Raw genomic sequence first — 15,557 nt, forward strand, 5'->3', positions numbered from 1 at the left:
TGCTGGGGCATTGGTCAACCAAAAGACATCACAAGGAACTAATAATGACCATATCGGGTCCGGAAAGCTGTCTTAAGAATGTTCGAGTCCCTGATCTTCAACTGGTGATACCCTGAACGGAGATTAATCTTGGACAACACTCTCACTCCCTAAAGCTGGTCAAATAAATCATCGATACGAGCCAAAGGATACTTGTGCTTGATTTTCTTATTTCAGGCGAGGTCCCTTTGATTAGATTTTGACCCATACAAGAAGATTGTACCGATTGCTTGCAAAGAAATTTCATCAGCTCTATATTCTGATTCTCATTATCAAAAGTAAATAAAAGAAAAAGGAATCCCCTTACAAGGCAACCCAATTTTCTGATTAATTTTCTCAAACTGTTCTGTGTCCAACTGGCATATTTCTCTTGTGACACTAGCACTTAGAAAGTTGGCTAGCTTCATATGGATACTCAATATTCCGATGCCAAGTAATTTTAAATTCCAGTAACAAGGGATGCATGACAGGAACCTTCAGATGTTATTGTGATTCACTATTAATAAATGCATCATTTTCTTTCTCAAGGCCACGACCCCAAGGGCAGACAAAGTAATTGCAAAATCTTCTTATAATTAAATAGTACTATTTGTTATTTACATTAGTAATAATTTCCAGGTTAGTGGGAAAAATACTGCAGATTAGTCAATTACCTAGTTTATCCTATTAAAAGATAAACAAATGACATGATGATTCATCTTATCGGGAATTCTCTCTTGCACTAACCAAACAGAGATGGCAATTCTTATCCAGTATGAGTGATCCGTATAAGTTGCCTTGAACACATCCAAATTGTTTCCTTAGTTGAATTTGTTGTATCTCTTTCGGAATTGCTCAACCCTAAATGAAGTTAGTTATTCTTTATTATAGCTGCCTCATTCTTATTTGAAATTATTGACTCATGTTATTTTCCTTTTTATCGAAATGTACTTTTGTGGAACCATTCGTTACGTATTATTTCTCCCTTGTTGAGCTATTCTTATTGTGACTACTATTCTCTATTTTGTTTATTCTTTGTAAGCTTGTTCTACCATTTCCTTGCATTCTAAAGCTCTTGAGTTGATTTACTTGTCGTATTCTCATGTATTGTTGTTGTTGTACTAAGTTTGTTCAGCCGAGGGCTATGCACAACTGTGGTATTGAAACTGTTTAGAGGTGGAATATGGGCACATATTGTGAAAGCCATTCTATTGTGTTGTTGTGTTTTCGGCATGTGATATTGTTGGGAGAATTTGTTCGGGTGTTTGCACGAGGTTTCTATCATGCTATTATTACTATTGATGATGCACATGCGGCGTGACAAAGCGAGCTATATCTGTGTGTTTGCGCATGTGGCGAGACAATGTGGGAACATTACTATGCGCGTGCGGCGAGACAAGACAGACATCTACCTTATTAATGTGCATGTGGCGAGACAATGTGGGCTATGTCGGAGATTGATTGTGATGACTTGTGATGGCCTGAGGGCATTGTTGTTGTTGATATTTGTGTAGTGGCGTGTCTAACCTGTATGAGTTTTACCTTATGAAAATTGTGGAAAATGTTTCTTATGTGCCGTTCATTTTCTCTACTCTTGCTAGTTGGCCTGAATAGTGATAGAACACTTGCACAAGCATACACATAATTAATCACCCCTATAAGTCTAAGAGAGATGGGTCTTGATGTTATTGATCATTCATTTTTATGTGAGAATGATTCTATTGGCATGTGATTCGTCTGTACAGTTACCGGTTGTAATGAGGGCACAAGATGTCAAGTGATTAGGGTTTATAAATTGGGACCCGTGAATTGTGACTATTTTGGAGGTTTGATACCTCGTGGAGATTATTGGATAAACCTGTGTGAAAGCGGTTATTTCTTACCGAGTTGTTACATGTCCTTCCTTATTTGTTCTCATCGGATTTAAACTGTGGTTTGCTCACTCTACTATATTACTACATGTTGTGTTCTGCTGCTAATTGTTGTTTCTATTTTGTATTGCCATCATATTTTGGATTATCCGACATCTTAGACCTCTTAGAGATCAACTCCGGAGCCACACTAAGTTTGAACAACAATTACATATACTTTTTTGAGTCTGTTCCCTTTAGGACCGAAGGTTTCTCCGGGATTTGATCCATTCGAGCGTGAAATTCTTTAGCATTATGATCCATTCGAGCATTTATTTCTCTCATGCACCTCATGAGCTCGGTTTTGAAAGGCTCGCTTGCGTTGTTTTCATTTTTAGATCCACTATCTGCATCGCCTGCTTGGTTGTTGTTCGATCTAAACTCCCCCTTAAAGCGATGTTACTGGTTCTTGGAGCCGTTTGATTTATAGGCACGTCAGGAGGGGCTCGAACTCGAGTAGTTGAATTATTTGAAGCCACCGATAATGCTTGTTGAATCTCAATTATTATTTAGTCCTGTCTTGAGATATGGTTCATAATTTCACGTTGGTGTGCTCTCAAAACTTTTACGGCATCGGCCACGGGCTTATCATCCAAATCATCAGAAGTAGGACTCCTCGCACGTTGAGTATTTCTTTCCACCCAACTCAGAGTTGACTCATTCCCATCAATATGAGTTTCACTAGTTAAATTGTCTTGTTGAGTCCATCATGTAAATTATCCACAAGCTCGTTGTTATTGTTCACACCAACATTGAGCAAGTTGTTGATATCATTGTGTGACATAGCTATATTATGCTTACAACAGAAAACTTTAAAGCACGTTAGTAAAAGACGAGCAGATCAAAATAACACTATAATTGTCTATGCCCTAAAATGGCGCCAAAGTGTTTACCCGTAAAAAAAGTACAGTAAATTTGTATATGTGGTTTATAAACCGTATGGATTAAGTTGATCTGATTAGTAAAATAATGAAGAATAAAGGGAAAAACAAAGGTAATTTAGGAAAGAACAAGCCTGAAATTCAGACTGATCCCACCGGAATCAAGGATGATTGAAAAGCTTCGATATTAGCCTTGTATAAAACTTAAGAAAATGAGAGAAAGAGAGATAGCCTTTGTGATTCTAGTATTTCGCCTCCTTATAATGAGTAACAAATATTGCTATTTATAGTTAAATCGAAGGAGACAAGATCCTAAAATCACGCTTGATGACTGCATAACATTGAGAATAAATATTGTGATTTTTCTGTAACGCCTGCTCTTTAATGTTGCTCTTTCTAATCGGTTTCTTACTTTCAAATTTTCCTCTCCGATCCTCATGCTCTCTTAATCTACACAATACCGATCACATGATTTTTATTCGGTATTAATCTTTTGTTGACTCATCTCCACTCTGTCATTACTGTCATATGTCTAATCGAGAGACGTCAATGTGTAAACTGCAAACTTTACCAAAGACAATTTTATGTCGAGATTAACTTTCCTTGTAACACCAACTAAACAATGTACAATATTACGCTAATTATTGTACAAGTTTAACTGTTTTAAAACAAGAACCAAAACAGATGTAAATTTTCTTCATCCTGAAACCATAAAAGAAAAAAGAGAAAATGGAATAAAAATGATAAGTTCTTTCTTCAATTTGATTTTTTCTCGATTTTATCCATACAAAGCGCACTCTACAATAGAAATAGAATTGTACAAAAATGTAGAATATTTTAAAATGAGAAAAATGGCATATAATTCATACAGGAAAAGAAAAGAAAAGAAAAAGAAGAACTCAGCTTGATCTAAAAGGTAGTACTCAATTGGCGGTGGGGGCATGTGAGTTCCAGCTCGGAGTACTATTTTTTTGAAGCGTGACGTTAAAATATTCAAACACTATAGAAACTACGCCATATGTGTATTTTGATTCGAATAAAGCCATAATAGCAATCAATCATCTAATTTATTCATCGGAAGAAACTCAAGATTCAAGAACATGGAGAGGAAAGAGGTCGAAGAGACAGTTATTGCAGAAAATGGGAAAATAGAAGCAACCCCACAAAAAGACGGTTCAATTTGTGGGTTTGACTCTCTTCATCATCTCCTTCAGGCTTCTCTCAGCCCCCAACTTTTCCAGGTCACCCTAATAAAAATTCATTTTTTTTGTGTAGAATCTATGTATATGCATGGGATGGATCCACTTTGTGAAAATTTCAGCTTGAACTGTATATATATTTGAATTTTCCTTAAAAGGTAGGTATATATCTGTTCTAAAATAGGATCAATTGTCACAAAATAGAGGGTGAAAGTGAAAACTTGACTTCGCCTTTATTTTGTGGGAAATTGGTATCCTGTAGCTAAACTAGCAGAGGGAGCGGGGTGAGGATTTGCATCAAATGAATTGTCTTAAAACTCAAATTACTGATTATTGGAATGAGATGGGTTTATGGATATTGAAGATTCAGATAGTTGAAATTTGAATTTGGGATTGAGGCCAAATTATTGATGTTTTGTTTTATCGGATTTGTTTGCCTAGGCAATGAATTCAAGCTAGTGGGCAGTGCTCAACTTCTGTCTTTGTTTTGTTTTCATGATCAGATAAAAATTTGCACTTCCTGGGAATTTCAGGTTGTTTTAGTCATCTAAAATTGCTAATACAAGCTCAGGAGACTAGTATATATGGGGGCACTAGAGATGCTCATTTGAGCATGGTGAAATAGTTTTTGTTTGTTGAAGCTTGATTGATCAATTTGGTTCTGTTTTGCACGATGCATTGCCATCTGTGAATTGTGCAGAGAATTATTGGAAAAACATGTGTATGATCTAGTGAACATACTCATCTTTTGTGCAAAATCTTTTTATTCTTAATGTCTTGATAATATAATATGCAGAGATTCATGAATGAGCATTGGGCTATTTACCAGTGAGTATGTAAGAAGGTCCATCTTATTTAGGATATCTGTCAAAAGATAGGGAATCATCGGTTTTGATATGAGAGAGTATTAAGGCAAAGATTGAAGAGGTGAGGTTGTAAGCTTTGAGCAGTTTTTTGGTTATGCTGACAAATTAAGTTTTGCTTTGCAGGAAGTCAGTCGCATACTTCTTGGGCTAAACTGTGGAAAGAAAGTTGAGCCTATTGCTCTTCCGCAGCCTGTCAAATCTCTCTCCTCTGAACATGATTTTGATCTTCAGGTGAGCACTTACATCTTCTTCTTTAGAAAAGAGTGTTAAATTTACAAAATGGATTACCCAGAAAGGGGGATAGCTGGTATTTGGTTTTATCAAATCTGCAGCTTCCTAGGAAGAAAAGTAGAGTGAATTTTGATGTTGAAGTTGAATTTGACCCAATTCACTGCAATGTCATTTTGGATGTTCCTTGGGAAACGAGAATGAGTTGGTATTTGCATAAAAAAGGTTGAAGTGTGTAGATCCCAGTAGTATGTAGAGTTATTTTATAATTCAGTGCCTTTTAACTTATGCATAACCTCGTAAGACATGTCAACCTTGAGAAATGTTATCTACTTGATAAAAGAGGTTAGGAAAAGGGGATTATTTATACCTGCTCTTCAGAATTAATGTGCATGCTAATATAGGCTCTGATTCTTCCGTTGATTTTTTAGAAGATGACAAGCTAGAGGAGGATGAGGTGCATGCGGCAATGATTTCTGGTTAAAAATAAGAAAGAAGTGCAATGAATTCTGAGATTTTTGCACTTGGATTGAATCCTACATTCTTTTTGTTTGTGGTTAAGTGGATGTAGCAACCTGTGGTCAAGATAAATGAAAAAACCAGAAGATTTGTGTTTACTTAATGCGACTTGTAGTTACTAAGAATGAGAAATAAACTTTCTGTTGTATTATGCATTAGGCTGAGTGGCAAGATCACAGGACGACTGGCTGGGAGGGGACAAAACCACCAATTTGGTCATGACATCATTTTCTCAGTTTTCACCATTACTTTTATCTTACAGATTGTTTAAGGCATCAACTTTTTTCACATAAATGCAGGCTTTTAGCTTTTCTGCGGACAGGGAGTCATTGAGAGGACCTCGGATTGTGAGGGTTGGCCTCATTCAGAATTCTATATCCCTACCCACAACTGCACCTTTCCTGGACCAAAGGAGGGCCATCTTTAAAAAGTTGACTCCGATCATTGATGCTGCGGGTTCTTCAGGAGTCAATGTTCTATGCTTGCAAGTGAGTTTGAACATAGTTACTGAAGTCTCTGATGGACTTATTGTCCTTTTCAGCATTTAATCATTGATGTTATTCTCTTTAACTCATTTGCAGGAGGCGTGGACAATGCCTTTTGCATTTTGTACGCGTGAGAAAAAATGGTGTGAATTTGCTGAGCCAATTGATGGAGAATCAACCCAATTCCTTCAGGAATTTGCACGAAAATATAACATGGTTATCGTTAGTTCCATTCTTGAGAGGGATGTTTATCATGGAGAAACCCTGTGGAACACAGCACTGATAATTGGAAATCATGGTAACATAATAGGGAAACATCGGAAGGTAAATCCCGATAACCAAACTCTGTAACATGTGATATTTCCCAGGAACTAATATTTTGAAATTTGCAGAATCACATACCTAGAGTTGGAGACTTCAATGAGAGTACATATTATATGGAAGGGAACACTGGCCATCCTGTGTTTGATACAGCATATGGCAAGATTGCTGTTAATATATGTTACGGAAGACACCATCCTCTGAACTGGTTAGCGTTTGGGTTAAATGGTGCAGAGATTGTTTTTAACCCATCAGCTACTGTTGGTGAACTTAGTGAACCAATGTGGCCCATTGAGGTACTAACTATTTCCTTTATCCTTTATGCTACAACTGAATTCTCTCAGTGTTTAGCAGTAGTTGAGGAGATAGACGTTGAATTCAAGGAAGCATGATAACATTGTCAATTTACAAAGAATTAAAGCAGAGTTTGACAAAAATTGGAAAGAAATACTTACATTATATTGACCAATGTCTGAACTTGGTTTTGACAAAATATGGAGAAAATAATAACCTTGAGAAATGAATCATGCTTTGATGAGGCCATCGGTTAACAATATCTACTTTCTTGATTTTTCGTTTGTTATTGTGGTGGCAACAGGCTCGCAACGCAGCAATAGCAAATAGCTATTTTGTTGGTTCAATTAACCGCGTGGGGACAGAAGTTTTCCCCAACCCCTTCACTTCAGGAGATGGAAAGCCACAACATGCAGATTTTGGGCATTTCTATGGTTCCAGTCATTTTTCTGCACCAGATTCGTCGTGTACACCGTCTCTGTCCCGTCACAAGGATGGATTGTTGATATCTGACATGGATCTCAACCTTTGTCGACAGCTGAAGGAGAAGTGGGGATTTCGAATGACTGCTCGTTATGAAGTCTATGCTGATCTGCTAGCTCGTTATGTAAAGCATGATTTCGAGCCACAAGTCATTTCTGATCCCTTGTTATATAAAAATGCTTAAGCTATGCATTGGTCATTAAGGAAGGAAAGCAAGAGTAAAATTGCTTTCAGACAATCTGTATAGTATCACCAAGTTTCCAAGTTAATGGCCATGAAATGTACAAGAACATATGCCCTTGATTTGCAATAAATTGTGGAATTTGTACAAATGCTAAATTCATGTGGACTAGTATTTTCTTCTTGTTGGACTTTTTTTCATCATCAATGTACTTCCAAGTTTATTAGCAACCTGGTTGTGGTGGTGCTAATTACCAACTTGGAACAAGTACATCATTCCCGTGGAAGGCGATGAAGTTGCTTCTGCATGCGATACGCAATGTAACAAAACACAGCCTAGGTTAAGGATGTCTAGATCTTTCTTTTTACCAATTCTTAATTTTGAATGTAACTGCAACATGTAAAGTGCAAACTAATCCTTCGCTGATAATGGCTTGGTTGTACGGGACAAGCCAAAATTTGGAGGAATTACTACTACACTCAAATCTAATGTCATGTAGCTTCCCAAACGCGCACGTCTAGTTTAAATAGAACTTTATTAAATTCATATTAAGATAATAGTTGACCACATTGGGTTATTTTATTTGGGGATTAATTAGTAGGTATTGTAATACATAGATTATTTTATCGTAATAAGCAATACGCAAAATGTTTGAACTGTCCTAACCAAACTTCACGCCTTTGGTCTTGAGATTGAAATCTGACGAAAATTTATAAGTTTCTCATCTTTCTTACTAAATATAAAATTAAGTTTATTGGATGATGCACCCAAGCAATCACAATATTTCTGTTTACCCTCAAAATATGATAACAATTGAATTTGTAAGTGATTTTAAGGATATGCGATTTAACTTGACACAAAGCGATAAATTAGGTTGCAATTGAAATGAACAATGGTAAAGTAAATTTAAACCACGCGGATTGAATAATTACAGTCTTGGGAGGTCAGTCACACTTGAACTTGGTGCACTTCGATCGGTATCAAGATACATAAGAACAAGAGTTTAAAGAGAGAAATAATAATGTATTGTTTTGGAATGCACGTTACAATGTGACAAATGAATTATCACACCCCCTCCCCCTTATATAGTAGAGTAATCTTACTTTAGCTACAATTCTAAAAAAAGGTAAAAAAATCTCTTGATTTGCTAATTGTCGGTTCCTTATTGATACGTGCCGAGATTTCCGCCATAATATCCAACCGGTCACGGATATTTCGGTCTTCTTGTTGGTTATGCTAACAATGTTTCTTCGAGCTTGTTCGGGGGCTAGGATCGATTCCGGGATCACGTCCTCAATATTCTCGAAAGTAGGCGTTCCGACCCCGGGTTCTAGCCTGGTGGGACTTGGTGTCACACCTCCTTTTTACACATCCGAGGGTATATGAGAGTTTTTCCAATTAAAGTGACGTTATTCGAAATGAGATTATTTATTTATCAGAGTCGCCACTTGGGATAGTTTATTTGATGTCCCAAGTCACCGGTTTATTTTAAAATCCCAAATCGAGGAAATTCAACTTTTATTTTTAAAGTCTGCGAACTAAAAATTCTAGATAAATAATTCTGTTAACCCGGGAGAAGGTGTTTGGCATTCCCGGGTTCCGTGGTTCTAGCATGGTCGCTTAAACTATTACATGGCCTATTATCCTATTTATTACATATTTTAACCTATTGTGCATTTTTTACCTTATAACCGCTTTATTTAATTATTTTAACTGCTTTTAGGATTTATGGATTTTTTTTTGAACAAGTTACGATTGTTGTACACTTGTTTGTTTTGGAACACGCCGCAAACCACACTACATGAAATGCACCCGCGATTCGCGATATGTTTTATTAAACATTGTTGAAGATTGAAATTGGGTCACATGAAATGTACACCCGGATTTTAGTAATTAAAAATGACGACTACGTCACAGGAACCGTACCCGTAGCTATGATGAATTATTTAAATAACACGCCCAAAGAAACTACGAAGATTCAATTTTCAATAGCAACATTTGTGAGGGCCATGTATGATTTAATTTATTTATGGCACACCTCAAACCTTTTTCTATAAGTGTTAACTCTTGACTTAATCTTATGAGGACTATGGAATATAAATTTTGTTTGGCATGACACGCCTCGAATTATTTCAAAGGGTTTTATTATTCGAAGTTGTTATAATCGGGTCACATGAAATACACATCCGAATTTCGGAATTAGGCGGCCCTATGTTGGCAAAAGGTTAAGTCCCACGCGACTAGCCGTTGCAGCAAAGTTTGAGGAGCCAAAAGTTTTCCAATGCTTCGAAGTTAAAAAAAAAAGAAAAAAAGAGAGAAAAGGAGTCAGAAGGGAAAAGCCTACGAAGGCAAAATAAAGTCGAAAAGGTTAAGTTCCACCGACCAACCGTTATAGAAAAATCTGGAAAACCAGAGATTCTCAGGGCCTAAAATGAAATCAGTCCCCAGGAAACAAACAGTTGCAGTTGAGATCTTCATAAAAGAAACCGGGTCGAGATCAACTGATTGAAACAATCAAGGCCACTAGACCAACCACCGTTTCAAACTAACAATTGTTATTTGTTTAAAAACATGAAACATGTGCAATCCAAAGCAACCTTGCAAGAAGCACGTGCAACCAAAGAGAAACTGCGCAAGGGTTAGAAATAACTTTGTAGCAACAATCCATAAAGGAAAGTCCCCTCCAAAATTCTTTCCCACATTTTACTCATTCCATGAAATGAAAAAAAAAAGATAAGAGGAAAATTCAAAAAAAAAATGATAGTTTAGGATCCCAATCTCAATCTTTTACGTTTTGCCAACATAGGGTCTCCAATCCCTAGTTGAGATTATTTTTAGACATAAGGTCTCCATCCCCTAGTCGCCTTTTTCCAACCTAGGGTCTCCAATCCCTAGTTGAGAGTTTTTAGACATAGGGTCTCCATCCCTTAGTCGCCTTTTGCCAATATAGGGTCTTCAATCCCTAGTTGAGATTATTTTTAGACATAGGGTCTCCACGCCCTAGTCTCCTTTTTGCCAACATAGGGTCTCCACTCCCTAGTTGAGATTATTTTAGACATAGGGTCTCCACTCCCTAGTCGCATTTTTCCAATATAGGGTCTCCACTCCATAGTTGAGATTATTTTAAACATAGGGTCTCCACTCCCTAGTCGCCTTTTTCCTACATAGGTCTCCAATCCCTAGTTGAGATTATTTTTAGACATAGGGTCTCCACTCCCTAGTCGCCTTTTGCCAACATAGGGTCTTCAATCCCTAGTTGAGATTATTTTTAGACATAAGGTCTCCATTCCCTAGTCGCCTTTTGCCAACATAGAGTCTCCAATCCCTAGTTGAGATTATTTTTAGACGTAGGGTCTCCAATCCCAAGTCGACTTTTGCCAACATAGGGTCTCCAATCCCTAGTTGAGATTTTTAGACATAGGGTCTCCATCCCTAGTCTCCTTTTGCCAACATAGGGTCTCCAATTCTAAAAATCGCGCCCATTGTGTGTCACACCTCCTTTTTACGCACCCGCGAGGGAGCAAGGGAGTTTTTCCAATTAAAGGACAATCGAGACGGGATTGGTTTAATTATTCAGAGTCGCCACTTGGGAGATTTAGGGTGTCCCAAGTCACCAATTTTAATCCCGAATCTAGGAAAAGAATGACTCTATATTACAGTCTGCGTACCAGAAATCCGGATAAGGAATTCTATTAACCCGGGAGAAGGTGTTAGGCATTCCCGAGTTCCGTGGTTCTAGCACGGTCGCTCAACTGTTATATTCGGCTTATTTATCTGATTTTAAATACAATTATGAACCATGTGCAAATTTTATCTTTTAACCGCTTTTGTCATTATTATTATTTTTACGAGAATTGCAACGTCGTGAAAACATATCTCGAACCACGTTACATCAATGTACCCGTGGTTATTGATATATCTCGACTCGGTTGAGATTTGGATTTGGGTCACATAAATGTGCACCCGAATTAAGGAAAATAAATTGTTAAAGGCGCGCCTAAAGCAACTAGCGTCTTGTTATTTTTGGGGAAAATCGTAAAAATTCGTTAAACGGCATATCCCGAATCCTAAATACTTTAATATATACATATATCTAGAGGGCCCCGCAGCTTTGTACATTTTGTTTGTCGAGGCTCGTCTCGTTCTATTTTTAAAAGGAATTTGCGGCGTCATGGACATGCATCTCGAACCACGTCACAATCAATGTACCCGTGATTAGAAACACATTTCGAATCCGTCGAGATCTGGATTTGGGTCACATAAATGCACACCCGAATTTAAGAAGGTAAAATTATTAAATACGCGCTTAAAGAGGCTATCGCGTTATTATTTCGAGAGGGTCGTGAGATTTGCTAAACGACTCACCTTAGGGACTGAATGCTTCAACATATATATATATTTAACAAGGGCCCCGCAATTTGTGCGTTTTTCTTTATTTTTTTGTCGAGGCTCATCTCGTCCTTATTTTAAAAGGATATCCTATAGCAACTACGTTTCTTGTTGCGTTTGTCTCTACTAATTGAAAACAATAGATAGCCCTAGTTAATTACATGCTTGCAAGTTATCTATACAGAATTCCGAGTGCTTGCACAAAATCAGAAGCACGGCCACGTACACAGTCGGCCGAGCAAAAATTAAGGGCCCAAATCCAGCCCATGCGTGATGGACCAGACCTGGGCCATTGTTTGTTCGATGCAGGCCTGCTTGGTCTGTTTCGACCCGGGCTCGACCTTCGTGAGGTTGAGATTGCAGTCTCCGTGTTCTTTGTCTTAAAACATGGTTTACCAGTTATATGAAGCAGTTTATCAGAAAGGAAAGAACTTAACTAGTAGAGTACGATTTTCATGCTTGGCCTACATTAAAGGACATACTACAAAGTAAAACTAAGTCTAAGATACAACCTATTTCATTGGGAATATTTTCACCTATCAGCATACATATATAAACTATCATTCAGCTAATCTATATTGATATACACTGGGCATACATGCTACTTCTATTGTCAACACAGGAATGAAAATTATTATACAGTACATGATATCTAATGTAACAATCTATGTATGAAAGTCAACTTCAGGTCTTTTCTTTTTGTATTCATGCTCAATTTTCCAATTACATTTGACAGTGTATTGGTTGTGTACCTGGTATAGAGGACAAAAGAAGAAAGGAATGATCAGCTGGGCAGTATGCAATAAACACAGCAACAGCAGATACACAGCAACAACACAGCAACAAACCAACAACCACAAGTGTTTTCCACAGTCCACAGACAACCAGCAACAGTTTCCAGAACAAAGAAAACCAACAGATGGTCGAGCACCAAACAAGTAATCCCAGAAAAGAGTAGTGAAACAACAGAAATAACAGAGTTTCGATAATCAAAAACTCAAACCAACAATACACAGAAAGCTCCGTGTAGTAACAATCACAGCAGAAGAACACAGACTTCTCTTAATGGAACAAATAACAATCCCAGTGAGGATAACCAACTTGGTTTCTTTGTGCAGTTTTTGGACAGTGTTCAGTTACAGTATTTCTGGGAATTTCTTTCTGTTTTTTTTCCAGTTTTCTTCAACTCACAAGACCTCTCTCAAGACTAAAATTTCCAACCTTTCTCCTCCTCCCTTTTTTATGTTCTGAAATAGCCTATTTATAAGCCAAACAACCAGTGCAGTCAAGCTGCCTGGATTCTGCCCTTTGCAGACTGCCCATACCCTTTAAACCCCATGCCTAAGCATATTTTTGATGCCAACCATTTGTTCCCCACGCCTGGCTTATTCCTTTTGTTCAAGAGTATGGGTTCATTTAAGTATTCATTTTAAACCCCATACTCTTGTGTCTTGTTCCCCATTGGCATTAGTTTAATCCTAAATTAGTACCCTACTTGTCAACTCATTTAAACTAAGTTTTTCTGTTCTTTTCAAACCCCAGACTACCCCTGTTAGCCCTTGATTATTACTGTCCTGCCTCACTGCAGTATCAGGGCCTTTTGAACTTCTGGAAGTCCAAATTCAATACTGCCCTAGCCTGATTCTTTTCATTGTTTACAATGCAGTTATAGGCTAAACTTAGGCAATGTCGAGCATCCAATTATCAATCAACAGGTTCGTTCACTTTGTACGAATTAGAATATTTGGACATTCAGTCGTAGGAAGTCAATCGACGACATTTATCAAGTCGCCTATACTAATTATAACAGGTAACAATCAGTCGTTCATATAAACAAATACATACAGGGACCTAAAGGGCTTCGGACAACTTTGGTCAATCACTGGGAACCTATATAGATTATTTATGCGACGACTATCCTAATCGGACATGTTTATCATAGGATACATTCAGAACACAAACAGAAAACAATTGACCAAATAAAAAGGTCTTTGACAGAGATGGAAGAAATTAGGAAAAATAACAGATAATAACAAACAATCACAACAAATCATGCTAACAACTCAATCAAAACTAAAACAAAGAAAAGAGAACACTTACTGGAAAAGTTTAAACCAAAATGACCCAAGTCCGACTTAGCTTTGACCATTTGAGGCCGAACAAACTTTAACCAGGGTGTTCTCACATGAGAACACCTTGATTAAGGTCTATTAGACCTCGAACCCCTGTTAAGGCCGGCCGGATTCCAAGGCTATTCGTGTTCTAGGTTTTGGATTTTCAGATCTGGTTTTTTAGGAGTTATGGGTAGATTCGGACCAAACCAGGTCTGGTTTGGTCATGAGGGAGGTCAGGGGAGTGTCTGGTATGAAGATGGTGAGGTTCGGCATAGATCGAGTTTCGTCTCGAATCTTCAAATCCAGATTCGAGACGATGGGAGGTGATTTGAGGTACATGGTTAGTGAATTCGTGCTCAGGGTGGTTGGATGTTTCAGGGGTGTGAAGGGGGTGGTCACCGGCGTTCGTGCCGCCGGGTTCTGGTGAATGGGAAATTAGGGCGGCTGCTAGGGTTTCGGGGGGGGGGGTGTCAAGGCTTGGTGAAGAAGATGAGGAAAGTTGGGGTTCGGATAGGGGCGTGGGGTGAAGGGTCAAGTTTATATACGTAAAGAGTAATTAGATCCTGGCCATTGGATGCATCGAGATTGATGGCCAGGATCTTTTACTTAGAACGGAACGACACCGTTTGGCCTCGGTTGGGGGTTGGTTCGGACTGGTTCTTGGGTCGGGTTTGGAAACGGGTTACTGACAGGGAGCCTGGGCCGTTGGATTGGATTGGTTGGAACGGCTGAGATGAGCCGTCCTTGAAACGACGTAGTCTTGGTATTGGACGACGTCGTTTCGATGACCTGCGGATGGGTCTTGGGTTGGCTGACTTGGACTGGTTTTGGGCCTTCAAAATTTTGAAATATCATAGGCCCAATCCGATTTCTTGCACTTTTTTTTATTTTGTTTTCTAATTTTTGAAATACAACTAAATTAAAAATGAATTTGAAATACCCATTAATCAATACTTAACACAATTATTCACACACATATATATATAAAAACTTTTAAATGGTTAAATTACAACCTAGAAATGCATACATATTTTTTGTATTTTGTTTGATAATGATTAAATGCAAAATGGACAGACCCACAAATGACTAACAACACATGTCACGGAAAACTCGAAAAATTGTACAGCGAAGTCATTTGTCACTATTTTTTATTTTCTTTTGGAGCGATTGTCCGTGAAGCAAAAATCACGTGCTTACAGCTGCCCCTCTTTGCACGAAGACACGAAGGGTTTTCGCGCAAAGATAAAGCGGGCGATTTTTGCTCGTCCGAGTACTCCGTGTGAAGCATTTTTGAAAAAGATTTGACCGAACCTTTGCTTCAAAGGTTTCCTACATATCTCGGGCTGAACAGGAATCAAGTCAATGTAGTTCAGGAAATTTTGGTAGCTGGGACTACCGTGTGATTGTAGTGCTCGCTGCTGTTGTGCGCTGTTGCATGCTGCTGTAGGATGCTACCGCTCAACCGATCTCCATGTTGCATTGTTCTGAAAGGAAAAACAAGAAGCTAAGCTAGACTATGGATCATGAGGTCTCATCTATCTTCAACTTGTTCTTGTTGCCTTGCTTTCTTGTCGGCTAACGTTTTCCTCTGATGCCTTTATTTTGTGAACTTGGGGGATGATACTGGTCCCTCGCCTTTTCTGAATGCCAGTTTTCATCCCTTCGCTTG

At 38.2% G+C, this 15,557-nt stretch overlaps 1 protein-coding gene across 1 annotated transcript; it reads left to right on the top strand.

The window, feature by feature from the left end:
* Nucleotides 1-3,787: 3,787 nt before the first annotated feature.
* On the top strand, nucleotides 3,788-7,543 carry LOC104219899 (beta-ureidopropionase). Its single transcript, XM_009770668.2, has 6 exons — nucleotides 3,788-4,050; nucleotides 4,998-5,105; nucleotides 5,921-6,109; nucleotides 6,203-6,430; nucleotides 6,499-6,723; nucleotides 7,026-7,543. Exons 1-6 carry the CDS (start codon nucleotides 3,910-3,912, stop codon nucleotides 7,386-7,388), a joined length of 1,254 nt encoding a protein of 417 aa, XP_009768970.1. The 5' UTR covers nucleotides 3,788-3,909; the 3' UTR covers nucleotides 7,389-7,543.
* The last annotated feature ends 8,014 nt before the right edge of the window (nucleotides 7,544-15,557 follow it).

The sequence above is a fragment of the Nicotiana sylvestris genome, chromosome 11 (genome assembly GCF_000393655.2).
Source record: "Nicotiana sylvestris chromosome 11, ASM39365v2, whole genome shotgun sequence".
NCBI lineage: Eukaryota > Viridiplantae > Streptophyta > Magnoliopsida > Solanales > Solanaceae > Nicotiana > Nicotiana sylvestris.